The sequence below is a fragment of the Plodia interpunctella genome, chromosome 8 (assembly GCF_027563975.2).
Source record: "Plodia interpunctella isolate USDA-ARS_2022_Savannah chromosome 8, ilPloInte3.2, whole genome shotgun sequence".
Classification (NCBI taxonomy): domain Eukaryota; kingdom Metazoa; phylum Arthropoda; class Insecta; order Lepidoptera; family Pyralidae; genus Plodia; species Plodia interpunctella.
Window position 1 is genome coordinate 5,206,474 of NC_071301.1, and position 25,188 is coordinate 5,231,661.

The 25,188-nt window shown below is 32.4% G+C and overlaps 1 protein-coding gene across 4 annotated transcripts; it reads left to right on the plus strand.

The window, feature by feature from the left end:
• The first annotated feature begins 1,198 nt into the window (after positions 1-1,198).
• Hex-A (Hexokinase A) lies at positions 1,199-24,519 on the plus strand. 4 transcript variants are annotated; one of them, XM_053749086.1, is made up of 9 exons: positions 1,199-1,467; positions 10,288-10,450; positions 10,554-10,735; positions 10,819-10,992; positions 11,970-12,069; positions 12,807-12,996; positions 14,445-14,650; positions 16,699-16,925; positions 20,963-24,519. In XM_053749086.1, exons 1-9 carry the CDS (start codon positions 1,441-1,443, stop codon positions 21,050-21,052), a joined length of 1,359 nt encoding a protein of 452 aa, XP_053605061.1. In that variant the 5' UTR covers positions 1,199-1,440; the 3' UTR covers positions 21,053-24,519. The 4 variants fall into 4 exon arrangements, with proteins under 4 accessions (XP_053605061.1, XP_053605062.1, XP_053605060.1 ...); XM_053749087.2 differs by lacking the exon at positions 1,199-1,467 and adding an exon at positions 5,554-5,812; XM_053749085.1 differs by lacking the exons at positions 1,199-1,467; positions 11,970-12,069 and adding exons at positions 9,613-9,773; positions 11,130-11,229.
• Positions 24,520-25,188: the final 669 nt, after the last annotated feature.

The window sequence follows — 25,188 nt, forward strand, 5'->3', positions numbered from 1 at the left end:
TTATATATAATCAAAAACTAATAATATATATTCAAAAACCTTAGAGATATCTAGTCAACAGGTACTTGCTTCTCGTTTATTACATACTCAAAGAATGCATGCTCAATATTGTCGATATTTCCAGGAAAATCCTAGAGCGAATAAAAAGTAATTGACATTGTTTTATTATATTTTATGCCATGGTAATTGCATAGTGTATTTATTTACTCACAATCTACTTTATATGTTATCCCTATCTTCATTATGTTTTATAACGGAACTACGCCGTAGGCCGTAGCAGCTACGAGAAACTCAAGTGTTGAGGAGCTACGGCTAAAAGGATCTACGAAATAATATTTCGTAGGTTTCCACCAACAACTTTCCACCTTCTACTTTAATTTCTTTATTTTTTTTTATCCGATTTTGTTTATGATACTGAAATCGTACAGTTAGCTAAGTACAGTTTTGTTGTGCATGAAAATTAATAATAAACAATATAGGAATTATTTCGATTAATTTTATAAGATTGGTTTTTCTACTATTTGAGTTCCGATCCAAGACTTAAGTCTAGTTTTCACATGTTTGTTATTTACCTATTAGAAGTTTTAATCTACCGATATTCAGATAAGTAGCGCTGTAATAAAAATTACATGGAAAAATTACTCCATATACATTTCGCGATACTACTAGAAGAAATAATAATTATTTTTGTTAAGTTCAAAAATACTATTATTTGAAGATTATCTATATATACGTTGTGAACTTGTGAAATAAATAAGCAAATGGTAGATAATAGAATTCACACTGCAACGGGTTTAAATCATGAGAGGCCTTGGCTGATCGCACGAATTAAGTATTTTATTCGTTAAATTTTATGTCTAAGATTTACGTTAGAAATAACAAAGTCGTTAAGATAAGGAAAACATACATTGAAAATATTTAGATATTTTTTCTACTGTCTAGGTAACTAAAAAAGTGGCAGTAGCAATAATAATTACAGTGTAATTGTTATTATATAACTGAATTTGAATATGTTGGTTTCAGTGGCTAATTGTAAAACAATGGGATCCCTGACTACAGTCATTAAACCCTCGAGTAGATGTGACCTATCAGTTTGGTCGACATCCAAGTTCCCTCGAGCCCCGCGCCAAATACCACCAACCAACCAACGTCAGTCTGTTACACAACAAATTATTCCTATCTAGTACTTCACTGACCACCACACAACTTTTAACATTTATTGCACTATAAAAGTGAATGAGTTTATTATTACCTATAAAATATTTATTTCCATTAATTATATCCAATGACAACGGTGCCTTTGTATTTCGCACAGTTTGTTTCCAGATAAAGATATTATTGTGTTAATTTAATGATAAGACTTTCATAGAATATAAGTGAAGAAGTATAATATAGATCATTTCGCTTTGGTGTGTGCTATTTACTGGGTGTTTCCTCACAATGGCCGGCGATATGGTGCATCCTAAGGTATATATTCCATATACTCTACCTATCTAAAATAGAATAGAATCAATATAATGTATAGTATGATATGGTTTTGATAACGTTTTTTTTAACCAACATTGAATCGCAATAACAGAAAAGTGTGATAATTTTCCCATAACATAAGAGAGAACTTTGTGTCTTAGTTTATTTAGATAAAAATACACAAAATTTATCAAATTAATTACTTGCGTCAATTGTTGACAGAAAAATATAAAAATTTATAAAATATAATTAATAAGATTTTTATATAATAAGCTAAATGCAATTTCGAAAGCTGTGTCCCTTGGTCATTATCTAAGTTATTTTATTTCAAAGTTATAAAATAAGTATCTATTTCTTGTTTTTTATGCGATCTTAATCAAGTTATAAACTTTTATGAATAACTTTTCGTTTGACTGTCATCCATAATGTAATTTAACATACAAGTGCGTAATAATACAATTACATAAGGTATAGGGGCATAGTAGAACGAGTAGAAATACCTGGTTTACAGATATGTAACAAAGGAGAATGAGATAACAATATCATAAAATCAGAACAGGCTTCTTAGGCTCAGCAAAAACAATGAGTCTACATAATACCCATAAAAAACTTTTAATGAATGTATACCTACAAGAAACATGGATGACTGTGGATGATGTGATGTCTTTGGATTATTAACAGATAAACACTATAAACATGTTATGCCACAGTTAGATATTTGGGAATCCCCAGCGTGTCTCGAAGTAATTGTATGAGTCAACAGCAACTTTCAGAGATTAGAATAGTACGTATTTACCTACATAAATAAAAAATAATCTCACTTATCGTAACATAACCTTCGTGTATTATTGCAAACAAAATGACACTAATTGAGGAAGTTAATTTACAGAGCAATTTTTTGACATTTTATAATTGTAGGTATCATACAAGAGTATATACATATACATACTTCGAATACATTTTCATAGCGGCTTTTCGTTTGCACAGTTCAAAGTAATGGAAAATTATAAACAGTTAAATAAACGCCATTATATAGTTAGATATAAATAGATAAGCGAATTTTGTCCAACATGCGCGTGTGCACTTGCGATCCAACCAAACACGTGTGTGAGCGTATCTCTTTTACGTCAATCACTTTTTCGTCTGAGTTTTCAATTGATCTGTGAACTCTTATATTTTTCCATACCAAAACCGGATAGAAAAATATTGAGTTATAACTCTAATAGGGGTTATGTCTGCGTTCCTATAACTATAACGTACTTAGATAACATAGTTAAGTAAATTTTAAATGGCTATAGAATATTGTTATACATTTCATAGTCAGTTGATATGATGCGGCAAGTGACAACAAAGAAAGATGTTTTGAATACAGTGAAGAGGAATTTATATTAAGACTATCACGTTGGGTTTTTACTACTGTGAAGATTTCCATTTGGTTAGAATGAATATATGTATGAGAAGACATATGAAATTAAAGTTTGTACCTATTTGAATACATTTAAACAAAAAAAAGTGAAGCGTCATTGTCTCTAATCTAAGAAAATTGCTAAACATACCTACTTTTCAATAAAAAAGAAATACACAATAGAGATATCCAATTAATTAGAAGTGAGTAATATTGAGTAAGAGGGATTCGCTATGGTTTCTGAATGAGGTTCAGTGAAACAGTACAACATAGGTAATATGCAGAAATTGCCGAAGTAACCTATAAAACACTAGAAATTTTCATAATTATTTCATTAAACATATCTGACGCAACCCAGTGTAACATTTAAGGAGAAAATCGTCAACGCGCAATGAAAATGCTAACAGACTCCATGACATTGCTCCATTGCACAAACAACTGAGTAATACGCCCAACGATTCACGTAGCACCTAACACAAGCTTGATGTTATATCAACATGCTGGGGGCACGTCCACATGACATCATTATACTGGGCCGGTCCCATCTGATGCCAAGTTCCAGTAGGACTTGATTGCAGTGCATGTCTTAATATCACAGACACACACAAACATGACCCCATAGATAAAATAAATATATATGACCATGTGTCACCTGTGTATTTTACACCCACGGTATGAAATAAAAAGAAATTAAAGGAAATAGGAAGAAAAAACAATGACAAATTTTAAAGGTTATTCATGAGAACGACAATATAATAGGTACTACCTACCAAACTGAAACTTATTTGAAAGACGTTTTTGCAAGTAGCGAGAAGAATTAATCAATTACAGAAATAACTAGTTATTTCTGAACTCGAATACATTATTTTTTATTATAATCAGCATAGGCACGTTGCGTGCCAGCTGTGCGTTCAGTAGGTTTCAACAACAGAAACTGATCGAGATTCAACGGTGGTTTTCAGATACACTTGCTTGTCTGATTAGTTAAACCCAAGAATACACGATTTCAGAAGAAATTTTTAAATTGGAATATTACCACTACAATTAAATCTAAATAAAAAAGCATCGCAAAGTCTATAAAAAAATAGATATAGTCTGAGACTGATATTGACTTTCCTATCAATGTTCATTGACATTTTATCAATTCTGTTTGGTATGAATAGGTACCTACTAATTCCATGGAATAAATAGGTATAAAACTATGTTCGGTATGATGTGAATGACCTTGAGAAACCTCTGACCGATGCCAAAAATAACGTATTTTGTCAGATTGGAACGTGTCTAAAGATCGCCGCATTACCTTTAGAAACTTGTCACAAATTGCAGGTGGAATGGAAACAAGTTTCAATGTTTTTCAACGCTCACCGATTTTGGCATGATACAGAGCGCAGTTCAATAGTTTTCTCCGTTGTTTTTAAAAGCTTTTATTTAACTTGCAATGTATGTATATATGTTTGCTCGGGTGGAATCTTGCTCCTCAATTTTGAAGCAGATATCTACAACCGATTGTGCTGAAATTTTATATACACGTTTAGACACGTTAAGGAGTGTGAAGTTATTCTAAATCCAATATGGCGGACCATCCAAGATGGCGGAATGGTTGTTTTTAATGCATTTCTACAATATTGGCATCAAATGAAAGGGCTTGTTGAGAGTAACTCGAAAAATAATGTGACGTCATTCTAAATCCAATATGGCGGAACATTCAAGATGGCAGAAAGGTTATTTTTTATGCACTTCTACAATATGGGTATCAAATAAAGGGCTTGTTTAGAGTAACTCGATAAATAATGTGACGTTATTCTAAATCTAATATGGCGGAATATTCAAGATGGCGGAATAGTTATTTTTTAAGCACTTCTACAGTATGGATATCACATGAAAGGGAAAAATAATGTGATGTCATTCTATTTAAGTATATAGATTTAGAAACCTAGTCAGCAATAACTAAAAATTAAAAAAATAAATTAAAAGAAAAAATTTTTTTAGGAAAAGCAAATGCAAATAAGAAGAAAATAAAATTTTCCTTTAAAATTTTTACTATCAACTTATTACCTCATTATACACAATTTATATGACCATAAAAGCTTGTCGCGAGGTTTGCGGAAGTAGGTACCTATAAGTATTTTACTCAATTAAATAGGTCAGTTTATTGACACAAATAGGTATACCTCGCGACAAGCATTTATGGTCATATAAATATGTGTATTTATACTTATAACCTTGTATAAATGTATTAAATTGTATACCTATAACATACACAATTTATGTATAACATACACAATTTAATACATTATACAAGGTTATAAGTAGATACTTAGTTAAAATTCTAAAGGAAAATTTTCTTTTTGGAGCATTTAAATAAAATCTTTTCTTTTTTTTTATTTATTTCCTCAAAGAATTCAATAAGGAAAGCTATAGTATGTAATGTTCTCTTATTATGATTTGCATGAACTTTGATTCTAGCAATGGACATCATTAAAACAAAAAGTTTGACAGGTCGGTCGTGAGCTCGTGGGTTTTCGTACTTTTTTAAATACTTGAGGTATTTCACACATCGTTAGTTGATTGCATGCGTGAAGGGCATCACGTGAGCGGTATGGGTCGGGCCGGGGTGTGACGTCACGGCGCGAGGCGAGACGGGGGGGCTGTCTGAGGGTGTGGTGCACATGCGCTAGCCGCGTCGTTTCAAGGTGACCTCAACGCGACTCGCCTAACTAGTGCCCCGCGTGTTCAGACAGTCGCTGCTCATACTACACTGTGTACCTTTCACTCCGCGCGGTTTCCGATACCGGTATTCGCGAGAACGCGGATACCTTTGCTAGACCAGTGTTACTTTATGCCAGCACGCTGTGGACGCCAACGTTACTCGTTCATCACCTTTTATCTCAGTCGTCGCGACTGACAAGACGAATCGATATGCGTCAAGCGCGAGATATCGTGAGTACCCATCACAAACTCAAATATTTGCATGAAATCTTAAAATTTCCTTTAAACTGACATAAATGGCCATACCAATAACTAAATCCATAATATACTTAGGTAGGACGTTGTATGTGAGTATATCTTTTTCCGTGTATAAAAATATAAATGGGTAAGTATATTGAACATCTACCAACAACCTAATCTATGTTCTTATTTGCGTCAAATTCATGTTGAAGCATATACTTAAGTATATATACTTCATTACTGATTTAGTTTTCCTATTAATTGCAAAGTAACAACAACGATAATACCTAAATTATAATTTTTATTCCGACTATATTATTAATCCCAAAGGAGGAAAATTCGGAAAAAAAGACGTAAAGGATTCAGAAAGTGTAACTGTATCCGTCTCCGTTTGCAGAAAAGAGGATTTGTTTCCTGAAAAGCCATTTTCACGTAAACTAATATGATTTTCAAGAAATCGTTTGTCATTTTTGTCATTGTCCATTGTGGAAACTATTTGAAACTAGCAATATATGGATATTGCTAATTTCAAATGGTTTCCACAAAAGCACCTCAGGTCCTTGCTGATTGATAAATGTTATTATAATTTGAACAATTTTTTAAATGATAGATTTAGATGAAAATTTAGTTACTTTTATTAATTCGATTTTGTTTTGTGGGATAATAGCATGCTCTCCATTTAAATTTGCATACCCGTGGACGGTGAAACATGTAGGATTAAGCTTTTCTTTTAACACCACATTGTAAATAATGTTAACTCATGATTGTCAAATAAATAATCTTTGTCTTTGTCTTAGAAAAGCGAAGAATTGTATAAACATCAAGTTTTTATAGAACAATGTTTTATTAACTCAATCAATATTAGCCTTACCATAATAATAAGGATAAACAACAGATAATAAATTATTTGGAATTTGCTATTCATTGATCACATTTATCGTAAGGTCAAAGAAGGTCGCGTTTATCACCAAAGGTTAAAGACACAGGGAACAGTTAAGAATTCCTGATTGTTCTGGTAGTTTTCTCGATTGTCCTACTCGTATTTTCAATTAAACTATCTTCTGTAAATATAAAGTACCATACCTATATTAATAACACTTGATATAACTATTTCATTAGGTAATTATTTTATTATGTAGTAACAACACAACACAAACATAATAATAATTGACATCTTCCTTGTAGTATCAATTAGCTACAGCATTACCTACGATGATGTGTCACACACACACATCATCGTAGGTAATGCTGTAGCTAATTGATCTACGTTGAGTTGTGTTATGGCTGTGTTACCATGGATATTTTTATTGGCATTTTATTGCCGTAGAATTGAAAATACATATTGGAACCAGCCAATTTCCATAAAACTGTGTTTAAAAGTATACCTAGTTGAACTTGAATTTACTTTTTTTCTTTGTTTATGTAGACAAACAGAAAAACTTATTCTATGGAACCTATATTGCAATGACACTAAATATAGATTTCATCAAATTAGTACGTATGGTACTCCTTACCGCATAAAGTTATTTGATTCCGTGATGTCTAAGAACGCAATTAACACGCCGGTTAGAGTTTTCATACACTGGATATAACCAGTTACATTATTTACTTAATGACGCTTCGTGGTGTTCATATGATAATCTTCGTCGTGAAGTATATTAGCGCAGCTATGACAATCAAAAGACAACTTCTAATGTTAAATATTTATACACGATCCTATGTAAGTTGGCGCTGACGAACGAAGCACGCGCAGATATTTTTTTTTTAATTACGATAACATTTTGTTTGGACAATGTGATAAAATAGAAATGGTATCCTCTATAGATATAAACAGTAACAAAAATATATGAAAATTAAAAATTAAAATGATAATAAATAAAAATAAATAAATAAGTAACAAAGATGGCAAAGGACATGGGCATTTTTTGATTCAATATATTTAAAATTCACTGAATCATGGTACCTACTGTATATAAAGAAATAAAAATTAAAGATAAAGATTGACAGAAATTTCATATTCAGAATTATAGTAGGTAAGATATGTGGATTTTCGGAAGAAAGTATCGCAAAATTACTTACTATGCGGCCGTTTAATTAGATACATTTATCAGCAAACAAAACGGAATGCATGAAACATGTCAGCAAATAGCAAAGTAATAGATTACGTCGGGATTGGGTGTCCATATCAGATATAACCGCAATAACGTTGATATTATCTGGAAAACTATACAGAATGAGCGAAACTTATCGCGATACTTTACGCTGAAGTGCCATGATATTGCCCTTTATGCTTTGCTACACTACTTACACACGGATTTATCGGAGTTTATTTCCTAAGCAATATTAATTAGTTGTGTTCATACTAAATTATAATATGTAGTAGTTACGAAATGTTTATCATAAACAGGGACTGATAAAGAGTTCTGACCGTTCTAGGCTATGCATATATGACGATGCGTACTAAAACCAAGCTTCCAAACATTTTTACAATGCATTAGTACTCGTAGTATATAAGTTACGGTCTAGTGAAAATATGCTTCTAAATATATATACTAAAATTATTATATTCTATTCTATATTATACTTTCATTATGCGTTAATTTTAACCCACGACGCAAAAAGGGGGGGTGTTATAAGTTTAACGTATCTGTCTGTGGCATCGTAGCTCCCAAACGGAAGAACCGATTTACGCATAGTTTTTTTTGTATCAAAGATAATTTTATCCCGAGTGTTCTTAGCCATGTTTCATGAAAATCGGTTCAGCCGTTTAAAAGTTGTAGCGAAATTAATATTGAAATTCGGGCTTTTTTTTTATTTGTCTAACAAATAAACTTATTAGGTACTTTACATATTTGCATACTTACAAAATTAAAATCATTCTCTGGCTAAAATTTTAAATAAATATGTTTTTAAATAAAGCTGACCTGCGTCATTCTATGTCAGAGAAATAAACAACATTCGTTGCCAAGAAAACATCGTGGTTGTCCTGTTATATGAATAAACAATGCGCTGAAATAGATACGTTCGATATCCTAAATATATTAAAACCTCCGCATAAAACAAATAAGTACAAGAACATTTCTTCAACAATTAATTATGATGAATTATTTAAACATTCTTGAACAATACTTTAAATTAAATTTGTTTATCAGAAAAAGCATATTAAGCATAGTAACACAGAAATCGACAACATGTGATTAAAATTATTAAATTTACCTATCTCAACAGCAAATGCGTTTCAGATGCAACTAAGCACCATACAAGAAAAAAGGGTAGTAAAAATATTCTCAAACAAGTTTATGAATGTGTAAAATGATGTATTTCATAGAATATATTGGCATTTGTAGATACGCTAATGTGAGGTGAGCGTGAGCCACACGCCCACTCAACACATTTATAAGACAAGCTCAAATGCAGTTGTAATTATAGGAATCGAAGTTGGCTTGTGACGTCATGAGCGAGCCCACGCGTCATCCAATCAGAATCAAACACAGGGAGGCTCGACAATTGGCACATAATATTAATAAGCTTAGCAAACCAACTCCACAAATTCTCAGAATTTTGAAATAATTTGTGGGAGATATGATAAAATAGCCTATATGATATTGTCAAACCTTTTTTGTTCAAAGCCCAAAGTATTTTTGACAATCCCCAGCACGGGTGTTTATTAAGATTCTGCTGACTACTATAGCTGTACTTTTCTATCAAATGCGTACTTAACTAACATAAACGAGACAACAATAGTTATTATCATGAATGAAAAGAGCGTATACGTATTATAGCGAGCTCGCCGATCGTAAGCCGTATTCCTCATTTACTAGTGGCATTGGCAAGACGTGTGGTAAATTTTGTAACTCGTGCAGTGAGCTTCAATATACTAAGAATAATTTTATAGTAAAAGTGACACAAATAAATTTTAAAAATGGGTATGGACATAAATAATTTGCCTTTGGTGAGTATAGTGAGTTCAAGCTATAATTTTATAATATTCAAACTTTTATTAAATTGGAAAGCAACGGTAGTGTTGTAATGACCGCTTTGACCTTGTGAAACTCGTTCGCGATAATGAACGGCTTGCATACACAACTATACTGGTTTGTTTTATATACAAGGAAATTGCAATTATGACCCTAAATTTGACCATCAAAACATTATATTGTTATGACGTGTGCACTTAAACTACCAAGCCTTAATAATAGAAGTATTAATAAGGATAATTAACTAAATGTGAATTTTGTGAAAATACACATTCCTACTTCGGGCATGAAACAGGTGACCTACCTCTTACCCTGTGGGGCAACTGAGTGGCTAGAAGAATATATTGTTGTAATTATGACTAATGATAATATTTCTTCAATAGACGATATCTAATTTATCATGTAAAAATCTATTATTAGCTACCACCTTATTTTTAAGCAGTGTGGTTCGGGAGCCATGCGATTATTTATGTAACACTTTGGTTGCAGATTCGCGAAGAATGCGAGATACTACATATGACGGACAAACAATTAAAAGAAATTATGAGTAGACTTCATAATGATCTAGTTAAAGGACTTAGCAGAGATACTCATCCTACAGCGATTGTAAAATGCTGGTTAACTTACATACAGGATTTGCCAAATGGAAAAGGTAAATCTGCTTTTGTTTAAACAAACAAAAGAAATCATAATTGAAAAAATAATGAAAAAGAGTCGACAGCAACAGCCCTGATTTAATAAATTTACTTTTTCAGAACGTGGAAAATTCCTTGCGTTAGATTTAGGTGGAACGAACTTCAGAGTTCTCATCATAAACTTGGGAGAAAATCACTTCGATATGCAGTCAAAAATCTACGCCATACCAAGCCATATCATGACCGGCACGGGGGTCGCATTATTTGATCATATAGCAGAGTGCTTGGCTAATTTCATGAAGGTAATACATTGTTCTTGTAGATTTACTGTTTACTTGATACAATTATTAAATATATTTACACGATAATTATTTATTTTTCGCAGGAACATAATGTCTACGAGGAGAGATTGGCCCTAGGATTCACGTTTAGTTTTCCTCTAAAACAAATGGGTCTTACGAAAGGAATTCTACAACGCTGGACTAAGGGCTTCTCTTGTAGCGGTGCGATCGGAGAAGATGTTGTTCAAGGATTAAAAGATGCTATCGCTAGACGAGGAGTAAGTTGACTACATATTTATATCAAAATTCAATACAATTGTTACACTCCACCAAGATCTAATAAATCTTATGTATGACTGTAAATGAGAATTGCAGTCTTGATATATTACAGGAATAAGTTATAATGCTTTTACAGGATCTTAATTTATCAGTGATGGGCATACTTAATGATGCCACTGGCACCTTAATGTCATGTGCGCATAAAGAACGAAATTGCCGAGTAGGGGTTATTATTGGTAAGTTGACGATGATTAGCTCTCTTCTAGCAAATTAAGGCATGTGTTTTCTTCCGATTCAATGAGAGCTAAGAGAGAGGCTTTCGTTTTCAATTATGATATGTCAATAAGAATTTTATGATAAAGCTTTAAATTTAAAAGTTAAACAACTATAGAATCCTTTTCTATGGTTGTATACATTTTAATTTTTTTCCAACGCAAATTGTTATAATCATTGGAATTAAACTTCTCTTATTTAATTTGACTTTCCTACAAAAAATAGAACCAATTTAAAGGAAAAACATTATTGTCTTCGGTACATGCAGTGTGATCCATCTATTCAAAGATTTGACCTTTTTCAATGGAATCCTATAGTACTAAAATTCCCGCGCTCCGCACGAATCGATATGACAATGTTAATTTGGAATGCAAAATATATGTATATAATTTGTAGTATTTTGATCTGCTTCTTTTTTATTTTTTGTTTGTCAACTAATAAATAAAAAAGAAATAGAGTCCTTTTTATATTTATTGAAATTGTATTATGAAGTTACTACTTCATGTTATTAGAAGGGGGAGGGTATAATAACTACAAGCAAAACAGTGATCGTTGTAAATTAAACGAAGTATTTTATAATTGTTAATATATTGAACGAAAGCCTCTGAATCATCATCAACGTATCGCTGGTCTAATCACACTATACATCTGGAATTAATCGGGAACGTCATCTAATACTGATCGCATGTTTCCATTCTTATAGGACGTACAGATAGACATTTGCGCTATTCTGAATGACACGACGGGAACTCTCATGTCCTGCGCGTGGAAAAACCACAACTGCAAAATAGGACTCATCGTTGGTAGGTTTCATTGTTTATTGCTGATGTGTCGCTTTTGCCTTTTAGGATTTTCGTTTTAGATTTTATTTTATTTGTGTTACCTTTGCATTTCATTTTTGTTTAATATGAATACTATATTTGTGTTGGGCATAATTTTGATTTTTGCAGTATATGTTTTGTGGTGTTGGCGTATAGTGTAAAAATGGACATGTGTTAACCGTAACTGATTTAGTCATATGTTGGGAATTACCATTTAACGTCGGCCGGTATGGTTGGGTTATTGTCAATCATTCGTCATCTCTCATATTGTACCTATCTTGTTTTTTTTTACCATACGGCAAGATAAAATGACAGTTTTCCCAATTCTACATGCTATTTGGAATCTGACTTTATTGTATTTGGCATCATTAACAAATTAAAATTGCATGTTTACAGATTTATTTGACGTCATTACTTTGTATTTCGATTAAATGTATGTATATATTTATTCTATTTTTATTGCTTTCTAATTTATAGAAACGTATGCGTTTATTTATATTAACTATAACAGTAATGTGCACGCGATTAAGCATTTTAATAATTTTCATTGTTATTAAATTTTTCTTTGTTTAATGCTCGGCTGGCTATGACCTATCTTAATAAATTATTTATATATTTTCAAGTACTGTGTTAATAAAAATTTGGAGAATTTTGCTAACGTTTCTTATCTCTATCGATCGCCATTAAAAAGTATTAATCTTTAACCTGATAATCCGTAGGTACTGGAAGCAATGCCTGCTACGTGGAGAAGACGGAGAACTGCGAGTTGTTTGAAGGCGAGCCGACCAAGCCTGCCATGTTGATAAACACGGAATGGGGCGCTTTCGGTGACGACGGCGCCCTCGATTTTGTCCGGACAGAGTTCGACCGGGAAGTCGACTCCAACTCCATCAACCCTGGCAAACAAATGTAAGTTTTTTACTTATACTCGTTTATCATAAACAGTTCACTATTTTAGTTTAATAAAGACGAAAAATTGGGTCGGATTTAACAAATCAAATTGGTATTACTGACGAAGGGTAATAAATCGCATGTCAACTCTACTTTGTTTTCCCGTTTAGTAATCATTTCATGGATACTTAAACAAATAACAAAGTTTTTCAGCGAAAAAAACTAGTATCATGAAACTAACTAGTACCTAATTTTAATCAACTAATTAGTCAAATTCATATATTAGAAAAAAATGGCACGAATTTAAAATTATTTGATTTTCTCAAATAAGCCACAGATAACTCTAGATAATACGAAATATACATCCATATTAATCTACACTAATTTAATAAAGAGGAAGTGTTTGTAAGGTTGTTTGTATATATTTATATTTGGATAAACTTCGGAACCTAGTAGGAAACAATATCAATCCTGAGTGACGCACTTATTATCCCGGTATATAAAGTTTTAGTAGTAGTATAAAAATCGCGCAATCTTTCCCATAACATTACCATTTAAATTACACCGTTAACAAGACCGTTTTATAGACAATTATTATGAGTAATTAAAATACAATTATTATAATTTTATTGACATAGTTTATGTGAAATTTATTGTTTAGAGGAAATCGCCAAGTTTTTCCTGTAAAAACACAGTTTAAGGCTACTCATAGGTTACATTCTTTGTGTTTTATTTTTCATCCAATAAATTAACGACCGATTAATTAATTGGAGGTACTTTTGAGACTAGTTGAGACTAAACAACAACAAGGTCAATGGATTGATAGTTATCACTATCAGTCAGACATCATTATTTGCAGGGTCTTGGTCAAATTGTATAATTGGTTGGGAATTTTTTTCCCACATTACATAGTAAAGTTTTTTCACTCATTACTTTAGTAAAATGTAATCTTATCAGTTTACATATTCGGCAAAAAAGTATAGGAAATTTTCTAAGATAATATACAATCTGTACAACTGATTAAGTATCTAATAACTTAGTTTGCAATGACATGCCTGTTTCATATATACCTACTAAATGTAAGCCATTGTTATCTAACGTAGTTACGTAGGTAGTGACTATAGAATAATATCAGAATTTACTAGTAAAAACTAGTTATGCCTGTAAGATTTTAAATTATGATAATGTATAAAAAATGATAATGACTTAAAAATGAAGCATTTCTGACAATTATATATAAATTGCTAAAGATATTTCATTATAAAATATACTGTTTTATGAGTTACATATACAAAAAAGCATTAAAGGCACTAGGCGGTCTTATCGCCTTGTGTCGGAGAAATAATAGAACGAAAAAAGGCCTGTGTCTTTTCTTATTTCTTTAAACTTCTATCATAAAATAAATATTTCTCAATATTACTGACCGTCGCTTTATTTTAATTTTACTGAAACTTTATTCATTTCAGACAAGAGAAAATGATATCAGGAATGTACATGGGAGAGCTGGTGCGACTGGCGCTGGTGAAGTTCACCACAATGGGCTTGTTGTTCGGAGGGCGGGGTTCGGACTTGCTGTTCCAGAGGAACAGTTTCTACACCAAGTACGTCTCAGAGATCGAGTCGGACAAACCCGGGGATTACACTAGCTGCATGGATGTGTTGGAGGAACTAGGTAACTTTATTTATTAGTTACTCTACTTATTCAAACTACTTATGACTATTTTTTCTGATACGATACCGAATCTATTTTTCTTTTCGTCGTATCTCAAAAAAGAAAAATGCAAATGTGTAGCTAATGATGAAATAATGCAAACACTCAAAGACGCGACGTCAACTATCTCGGTCGACGCGGACAAAAATTAATAATATCGTTTTTATCATAATCTGATAAAATTTACAAAAATATAGACTGGTGCCTACACCCAGACATCCAAACTTTCATCAATCATGACGAAATATGTGATAATAAAATGCGCAACCCGACCATCGTACAGTGTACCTACACGTTACATAACCCTACTGGGTAGGTATGTAAAACTCCTATAATCGATGAAAAAGATTATGTAATGATTCGCATCAATGTACCAGCACTAATAATAAATAATTGTGTCAACGTACGCTTTTTTTTATTAATCAAAGTCAAAAGCATTTATCACTCCTCACCATTCCTCAAGAGGATAACAGATATAGGTACTTTTTCTATCTGTATATAAGGAAGTCGCAAGAGTGGAAAAGCCATATCATGGAAGTTTGTTGACTTCAATCTGAAAACAATATCAATAATAAGCAAATTAACTCACATTAATTTTACCAATTACAGGTTAAATGTTATCGTAGGATCCCTGAAGTTATTATAAGTTTATCAATTAGGGGTTAAACTTTAACGAAAATTAAATAAGTATTATAATAAAATTTCTTCTCGGATCCTTGAAGTTATTATAACCTTAATTTATCTTAACCTTTTTCTGATTAACTTTCCTCCGTTATCGACAATGCATGAAACTGATAACGTACAAGTCTCGTCAGCCTACTTACAAAAATATGATTTATCCATAGTTAAAATATATTTCTTTTATCTATGGGTTTATCTGTGACCTTTGGCAGAAATTAATATTTTAATCGATAATAATTAAATCAACAACTAATTTGATTTATTTTAATATGATGATACCTACTTATTGCGTGTAAGTACTATTATACGAGTACATATTGAGATTGATCGAGAAGTCCATTGTGGTTCAAGTGTGTGGACTTGAACACCAAACTTGAACCCTAACTAATAATGAGTTTTATCTTTGACCTTTGACAATAGGTAATGAATGCATTTAATAAACAACAGTTTTCATTTACTTTATATATGGCTTGATATTACACATTAAAATAAACACTGTGTTAGCTTGTACAAATATTTTTATCAGTGAACTTTTTTTATATTGAAATGCGCACAAAGGTAGCTGTAACTTTACTTGTCTAACGGTAAATGTGGTAACAGCAATGTAGTAAAATGTTTATGAACAGACCTAACCTACGTATACTACTTAGCATTTTATATGCGCCATTGGTTAATGTTCATGAAAAGGCGAAACAAAGCATTGTTTCAATCAAATCCTCATCTATAAAATATTTTAGATTACAACACGTTTCATCATTATTCAATGTTATATTATTGTAATGACAAATAATAGACGAGAAAGCCCATATAGGAATTTTCCAGAAATGTTAATGTCTGTGAAACGTTTTATTTTATTTGATCGTTTGAGCGAGCATTTTTACCAATATATGTATATATAATTAGTTAATATTATGTTTCATCTCATTTAAGATCATGTATTTTCCTGCTATCTTCTAAGTATCGACAGTAGATACCTACTGTTTCTTTTATGGTAGTTATGTCTACTGGCTATAATTACACAGCGCAGAGTAGCATGACCATTAATTTCCACGCAACCGTCGTCATCTACCATAACGCAAGATTTCGAATATAATTTCAATTTAACGTAGCTTAAATAAACCCTAACCGAAGATATAACTTCATTACTTGCTTTCATCATCATCTTCTCAACCATGAAGTCCATACCTGGGTATAGCCTTTTGTGGAACAGTCCATGACATATTCAATGTAGAAATCTATCTGTGCCTTGCCTATCAGCATAGTTAGAGATTTGAATGTCACGTTTCAGAGCATAAGACTGGCTAACAGCGACAATATTTACATTGCAGGACTATCCCACGCGACGGAGTCCGACATGGCCGCGGTCCGACACGTGTGCGAGTGCGTGTCGCGGCGAGCGGCGCATCTGGTCTCCGCAGGCATCGCCACGCTCCTCAACAAGATGAATGAACCCAAAGTCACCGTCGGCATAGACGGCTCCGTCTACCGTTTCCACCCCCATTTCCACACGCTCATGTGCGAAAAGATCGCGCAGCTGGTCCGGCCCGGAATAACGGTAAGCGTTTGTTCCTATTTTAATTTGTAGATATCTATCCATTTTTTACATTACAAATGTTTTCGTATAAACAAGCGGAATAGGATCTTAGAAACGAACGGCGTGAAAAGGGGAGATATGGATGTCCAGTAGTGAGAATAGTAGATATACCTAGGCCCGTGATATAGTAGGCGGAAAATGTTGATGACGAAGCAATATCAGTAGCAGTACACACAGCGTAGTATTTGACATTTTGAAATCATATTTGGTCATAAACATTCATTACGCAAAGATCAAAAATAATAATGAAGCATTCGTTAAACGCGAATAAGACGATTTGAAGGCAGTCATCGACATCGCGAACAAAGTTCAAGGTACACCAAATCATGTTCAGCAATAAGTGCGCGTGCACGCGTCATATGTTCATACAAGTGACTGCACTCGCACGTCACAATAACTTTATAGTTCTACTAACAGATGATAAAGTGAACTAGTGTAATTAGGAATACTATACTACTAGTTATGACCAACCAACCAAAACTTAACTACTATCGTAGACCGCACCCACTATTTAAATTTAAAGTAGCATATCACCTTAGATTAATAAAAGAGCATATCACTCCTCTAAGACTAAGTATCATACCTAACCTACAATCTCAGTGCTCAACAATGACAGTATTTATCTAAGTAAATTATATAAAATGCACATTATATTTTAATTCCCTTGCGTGTTTGCGTAGTTTATGAAGACTCATTAGCCTCACTATGAAGATTTTATGGATGTCCTAAAACCCGTAGTTTCGTCACTGACTCGCTGACCATCAAAAATGTTAGGGTACTTCCTGTCTTAGAAAGCTGAAATTTGGTATGTAAGCTAATATTAGTACAGAGACAAAAAAAAAAAAAAACTCAACCTAACCTAACCCATCCCCTTGGTATAGGGGATGGAAGTTTGTATGAGATTAGCACTATTTCTTGTGCTAGATAGCGTAAAATTTGTAATAATACTTCTTGTAATAAATAAAAAAATACGTATGTGGTAATTTTTCAAAAATCATCCCCTAACTCCTTAAAAAAGGAGGTGAAAGTTTATACGCTAATAGTGACGACGGCCGTCGCTACGAGGTCAATAAAGAAATAAAAAAATCAATACATATAATAAAACAGTAAAAAAAGTGTTTCTGTACATTGAAGATATTTAAATAAAAAAATTGAAATCGATAGTGAATCAGCAATATAATAAGAATTGAAAAAAAAAAATGTCTGTATGTTTGTTTGCACACGCTAATCTCTGGATCTACTACTAATAATGGACGTATTTGAATGAAACTTTTTAATTGTATAACTAATAGCTATAAAGCCTGGTCAACATATAGGGTTTAATTTATTTTGGAAACTGGAACAGCTCTAGCAGAACCTATAAAGACCAGCTAATCTGTAGGAAATATAGAAAAGTCACCTTAACAAAAATTGTTCGCCCAGATGAGCATTTTGTGATGCGTATAAAAATCGAAGATATGGAATACCTGATGATGTACTCTAAAAGACCAGCTACACTATAACAAATATGACAAAAGCGTTTTAACAAAAGTTGGTCAGCCTGATGAGCATTTTCTGTAGACTTTTAAAAATCGAAGATATGGAACACCTGATACAGACCCATGATGGTCCAGCTAAACTATACGAAATAAAGAAATGATCATCAGGGTGGACAACTTTTGTTAAGACACAAAAGTTGTCCAGCCTGATGAGCATTTCCTGTTGAAGTAAGTATAAAAGTCGAAAATCTGGAACACCTGAAGTAGAGTCGTAATGGTCCAACTAAACTATAGGAAATATACAAATATACGTTAACAAACATTTTTAAGTCTGACTGATGATCATCTTCTGTATAGGTATCGTTACGCTTTGTCTGTACAGTTAAATTTCTCTAATAATTTTGACTTCTTACCAAAAGTTGATCCGCCACGCGAACGAAGTCGCGGGCATCAGCTAGTAAAAAATAAAATAAAATATATGTATAAGAAAACAAAACAAAAATAGTGGGAGTAAAGAAATGCAACAGTAAAACACTTGGTTACATATGTTTCACCAACTTACAAAAATAAATGAAATCCCACCAAAAACATTTTCATGTAAAAATTTTGCCAAGACGAGTCTAGTTTGCTTCATAAACTCTACACTTTAGTCAAAATGTATGAAAAGTGATCAGATCTCGTGTAGAGCCAAGATTCTTGATATATGCGCCCTAACTTTACCAGATCTAACTTCACATACTTTACATTCTAGTTAAATCGTGTGGCATGGCCGTTTTGCTACGGTCACGTAGATTTCATAGGCATTCGTTATCTTATTTCTAGAGTAACGAAACGGCCAAGCTAAAGTGAAGCAAACTGTAGACTCTTCTTGGCAACATTTATACATGAAAATGTTTTTGGGGGGATACATATAGTGACTTTGTTTTATATTTTACTTCTTGCGTTGTTTTCGATCATCAGAACGCCAAAAAATAAATAAAGCACTATCAGAAAAAATACAACGACTAAATATTTTATTTTATCCTCTTTATCTAAGTTCAAAGATTTCTATTACACGTTACATCACCAATTTAAGAATAAACATACGGACTTGGCTATCTGCAGAGATAATGTATCAAAGCCGAGCCCCCAGTTTGCTCGGCCCTTGCTGAACGTTAGTAAACAGATAAAACTTTGTTTATACATTTATAATCTGGCCGACGACATGCTGAACTTTATACAGCTGGTTCAAAACAATTTTTATCTTATTGAGGTCTCGACAGACGGACCTTCAATGGACTTCGTGTCATTGGCCAATTTTTTTATCACTACGCAAATATTTTCAATAAGTCATCTAAGTAAATCGATAACTAATCTAACAATTTCACTTTTAATAACTAGTTGTTCGCCGCGAACGTAGATCTTATAAATAATGTATATACTTATGAGCGAGGTCTATCATTCTATTTGGTACAAAAATACATAATGTATTGTAAAGTAGTTGCCAAGTAGAATGACAGACCTCGCTCACTTCGCTCGCTTGGTTAATTAATGATAAGTACTGCAACTACTAATCTACGTTAAATTTTGCTAGTGACTTTCTTTGATTTAGAATTTTCTAACTTTATGTCAATTTGTAAGGAGACGAAGGTAAATTGGACTAACGTTCAGATACCTAAACATTAAATTTCGTCTGATAAATTTATTTACGTGCTGCACTATTCTATGTATGCTACAAAAATACAGACTACAAATAAATCTACTCTACGTACTTTCTACAATTCATATTGCTCAAGAAATGTATATTTGATCGCCATGGAAACGCCATAGAAATGAGTGACTGACTGACAGACAACGTTTTGACGACAACGAAGAAGAAGAAAATATAATAAATAATGCACTATTTTTTGAAAATTGCATTTCTAGGGTATATGGTGTAGGGGTGAAAATTTATATTAAACTTCATTATTTTTGAAGAGAGACCCGTAAAATGTTTCGATTTACGTCGATTTCGACGATTTGACGTCACGGGTTGCCGAAAGCGGAAGTGGGAGACGTAGCTGGATATGGGACGGAGACACGGAGTCAAAAATGGGCGAGGTAAATAGTGGGAAACGGGGCGGGATATTGCGAAAAGCGTGATGGGACAATATGTAGGTAAGTTTACGAGATACATGGAAGGAAGCGTGAAGCGGGCTTGGATAAGTTGCGGGACGAGACACGTAGCGGGAAACAGGAAATTGAACTAAAGTTGAAAAAAAATAAGAATTGGAATCTATATTTACCAGTCTTACAGAATATGCGATAAAAGAATGATCGAGATTTTACTATGAAATTCACGCGGGCGAAGCCGCGGGCAAAAGCTAGTATTTCATAAAATGTTGTATCAATAAAACTGGGGTAAATTTTAACAAATTTTTAGAAATAAATGACAATTTTAACGACATATTTAATTAATCCAAAATGTCCATACAATATCTAAAAGCTTAAGTAAATAGTTACTATTTATTATCCTTACTCATGTAATTGTTGTTGTTACAGTTCGATCTGATGTTATCAGAGGACGGCAGCGGCCGCGGTGCGGCGCTAGTAGCGGCGGTGGCTTGCCGCGAGACTCTTGGCTTCGCGTAGGGTTACCTCTGCATCGATATTTCGTCATGACGACCTGTAAACCAAAATGTCACACGAGACACGGACCACTCCTCCACTACTTCGATTGCACACGACAATGCCGGCCATGTCATTCCCACACTCCTGTGTGAAGGCAATCAATATCGTAGCGCAGTGGGTAATGGGATCTTGTAATATTTTGCTAATGTGTTAATTTCACAAGTTACGTAAACGCCGAATTTCTGTTAAGCTTTTAATTTTTATTATCGCGATAGTTCAAAGTGTTAGATCATTAAATTGCTATTCTTTGTTCATCTATAAACGGTTCTGTTCAGTGTCCTCACATAAAATGTATGGCCAATATTTAATCGAATATCGATAAATTTGGTGAACATATTTTAAACACAAAACGTAGAGTAAAATATGGTTATTTCAAATGTGTCGATATGATTGGTTAGTTGCTTTAATAGTTTGCTTTTAGGTTGATTTATCTTAGTTGTCGTCAATCTGGCGTCGCGGGTGCGTGTATGGGAAATGAAATTTAAATATTTTAGTGTTATAGAACGTGTCCTAGCTGAATTGCTATTACGCGTTTACCTATTTGAGAACGAAGTACAGGTATCATCTCTTTCCAGAGAAATCCAAAGGTTACTTTACATAAGGTTTGCTAAAAGAGATAGGCACAAAGTTGCAGGAACTTGGTCGACGTCTTATCTTATAAATTAGGGTTCAGGAGTACTTACATACGATGACCTGTCTAGTCACAAAAAGATTTAAGGAGTTGGTTACTTAAATATTCAGTTAACAAATACGTTGTCGACATTTCTATAAGAATCTTTGTCCCAGTTCTCTTACAATAACAAGACTGATTTTTATGAACCGATATCACCGTACTACCTACGTATACCTCTTGCTAAAATATACAAAAAAAATTGTTTTCAATGTTACGTTGTATAATGTAATGGTACGTACGTACAATGTTACATAAACTATCAAAGGCTTCTGTCAGTCGATAAACATGCAATGAAGTTGCATTTTTTGCGCGTGCCTATCTTAGCCAACGCAAATATTTGGCCCCAACAAGCTTTCAGTGACTATTGTTGCGTTATTTAGCAATATGTGGTTATAATTATAATTTATCTATTGGTTAGCTAGCTCTTCTAATTCTTACTTTAAGAAAATGCGTATTTATAAAATGTAAACACATAATTTATACAGATACGTTAGCTCCGGACAATAAATTAAAGAACGTCTATCAATGTAAGTACATAGTGTTTTTTTCTGTATTTCCATCTTATGTAAGTAGCAAGAAAGTTTAAAAACATGTGTACTTGTACAAAAATCGTAAAAACAGATATAGGAAATTAATTAAGGAATCCCACTGAGTGCAGAATTATTGAATAATTTTTAATTAGTTTTAATTAGGACAGATAGGTGTATATGTACTTTTCCCATGATCATTTACCAACGTCCAATTATCTTACTTCAGTAAGTGTAAACTGTACTCAGATAAATGTTACTTGGCAGTAATACATTATTTTATCACGCGTGAGTTCCGGTCAACACGAATATCTCAAACACTTTCGAAAACTTCTAATGAATTATATAATAAACTAACATAGCTACCCAAAATACTGAAAGCTGAACTCCTACATATGATGTGATAAGTAAAATGAAATGCCAGAGTGAAGATGTTCGTGTTAGCGTGAATCATATTTTAGCAATAATTCTGTGCATATTGTACATTGCAAGTAGTGTATCATTTTTGATCATTCCATATACGATCACGAAATGATTTTAGTAAGTATATTTTTTAGATTTTACGGGAACAGTTTGATATCACCATTACTATAATATCGAGGTTTGCGGCAATGGAAATGTTATTAAATTGTTTGATAAATTAATTAATGAAATCTAAGATTATTATCTAAGTGTTTTGATATTTTACTGTGATAGAACTAGGACTATATTTCTGATGAAGAAAAGTTTTTTAACACATTATTGATATTTCTTAGCCTACGACTTTAATCAGTTATCGAATAGAAATAAAGTGAAGTCAAATTTCATTTTTGGTTCGTGTATCAGATACACTAAGCAAAGATTTTATTCGAGTTGTCCTTTATATATTTTTATTTTTCTTATTTTCAGACAAATATTGGCCATATTAAACTGCTGTTAGGTTACATCCCACACAAGTATATGTATAGTTCCTAGATTTTATGAATAGGTGCATTTTATTTAAGGAGTCACTGTTTGTCAATATCTCTCTGTTGCATGCTCTTTTATGTTAAATCGTATGAATGTAACAATTATGAGTTAAGCATAGTGTTTAGATATTATTTACATAATATTTATTATAAATAGATATTATTGTTTTATATTGATTTCCCGTGAATCTGAATATTATTTTGTAAATGTTTGAAAGTTCAAATTTCAAAATAAATGAGACCAAGTTTACACAGAAATGAGATTACAAAGTCTTGGTAAAAAGTATATGAAATTTAGTAAGAGATATCGTGAGCTAGTGGTTCTATCATTTGAAATGAATTATTTAATATTTTATTAAAACAGTATAAAGATTAATTATATGTATATTTGCCTATCTCATAAAGTTATTTTATGAAATATCCTATTGTTTTACTACGAGCAAGGGCCACACAAGAGAATAGATAAAACGAGAAGATCTAGAAACATCAACATACAAACATCACTTTGAGACTTTTAACAGTATTTCGTAATAAATAATTTCTTTCGAATGAGTCCAGGCTCGCGAGTCCTTACCATTGACGTATTCGATCTTCATTTTGCTCAAATCATCAAGCACCTTTATAAGTACATACGTTACTTAGATATATTGTGTAAAAAATGTTTATAAAGAGAACATTTGAAAATACATATTACTATATATCACATATTATGTATACTATACGTATAATAAAATATATTATGGTTTACCCGTGCCATATTTGAATCTGTAAAAATACGAAGTATAGAAAGCAAAGGACTAAAACCTAATGAACCATTTTAGAGCAACATCACATCTCAACATTAGACTTATAAAACATTACAAACATAACAACTTAGACCGTATGCATTTTGTTAAGGCCATTGTTCCCAGTTCCGTTAGTACACAACCTGCTAGTAACATTCCACGGGTAAAATACTCTAGTGACTCCCTACTTCTTAGATTCTTTCATTAAAAATTTATTATACATACCCATTTTTTGTCATCTTGAACACAAAGAGAAATATATGTATAGATATATTAAAGCCTGGAGCTTGATTATTCAAAGATATTAGTTATTACTTGGATTAAATATTATTTTTAAGTTTTATTCACAAGATTGAGCGTGAGCGGCGTATTTGTAGGAAAATATATATTTTTATTGACCCACTTTAGGGAGTTTATTACAAGATAAATAGCAAGCTCTACCTGTGTAAAGCTATTAGCGATGTTACTTAAATCATGAATAAATTTATATTGAGAATGTAAACACATTTTATTTTGAATACCTATATCTAATATAAAAATACATGCCCGACATTTCTCAACAATAAAAAGTCCTAATCTACTAAACCACTACACTGCATTTATGCATTGTTTATTTCGGTACAACATGAAAGAAATGAAAAATGAAAATTACTTGGATATAAAACTTACAAAATGTGTGTTGTCATTTTTAAATTCACACTTGTTATTTTTTATTAATATTTAAAATGTTTGATATCACTTAGAGGCACTTTTCATTAAAAATACCAAAACCTTTTCTAGACTTTTATTATCACACTTATGATAAAAGTGCGGCCACAAAACTTCGTAATTATAATCTAATATTAATATTTTTAATTCTTTCAACCAAAATATCAGAATTATATGTGAATGAAAGTTTTACAGCTAATGAGTTTAGTGCAGATACATGAATTTATACAATTGTTGTCGGATATTCTACTAACTTATAATGTGACAGTTACCTATTGGTATTATACTCCATACTAATATTTAAAATGTGAAAGTTTGTTGGTTTGTTTTTCTTACGCATTAAAAATAATGTATTAAGGTGATTTTTCATAAGGATTCGAGATAGTTGGAGAACTTGATAGTGTCATAGGTTACTTTTTGACGCGGGTGAAGCCGTGGTTATAACTAGTTAAGAAAT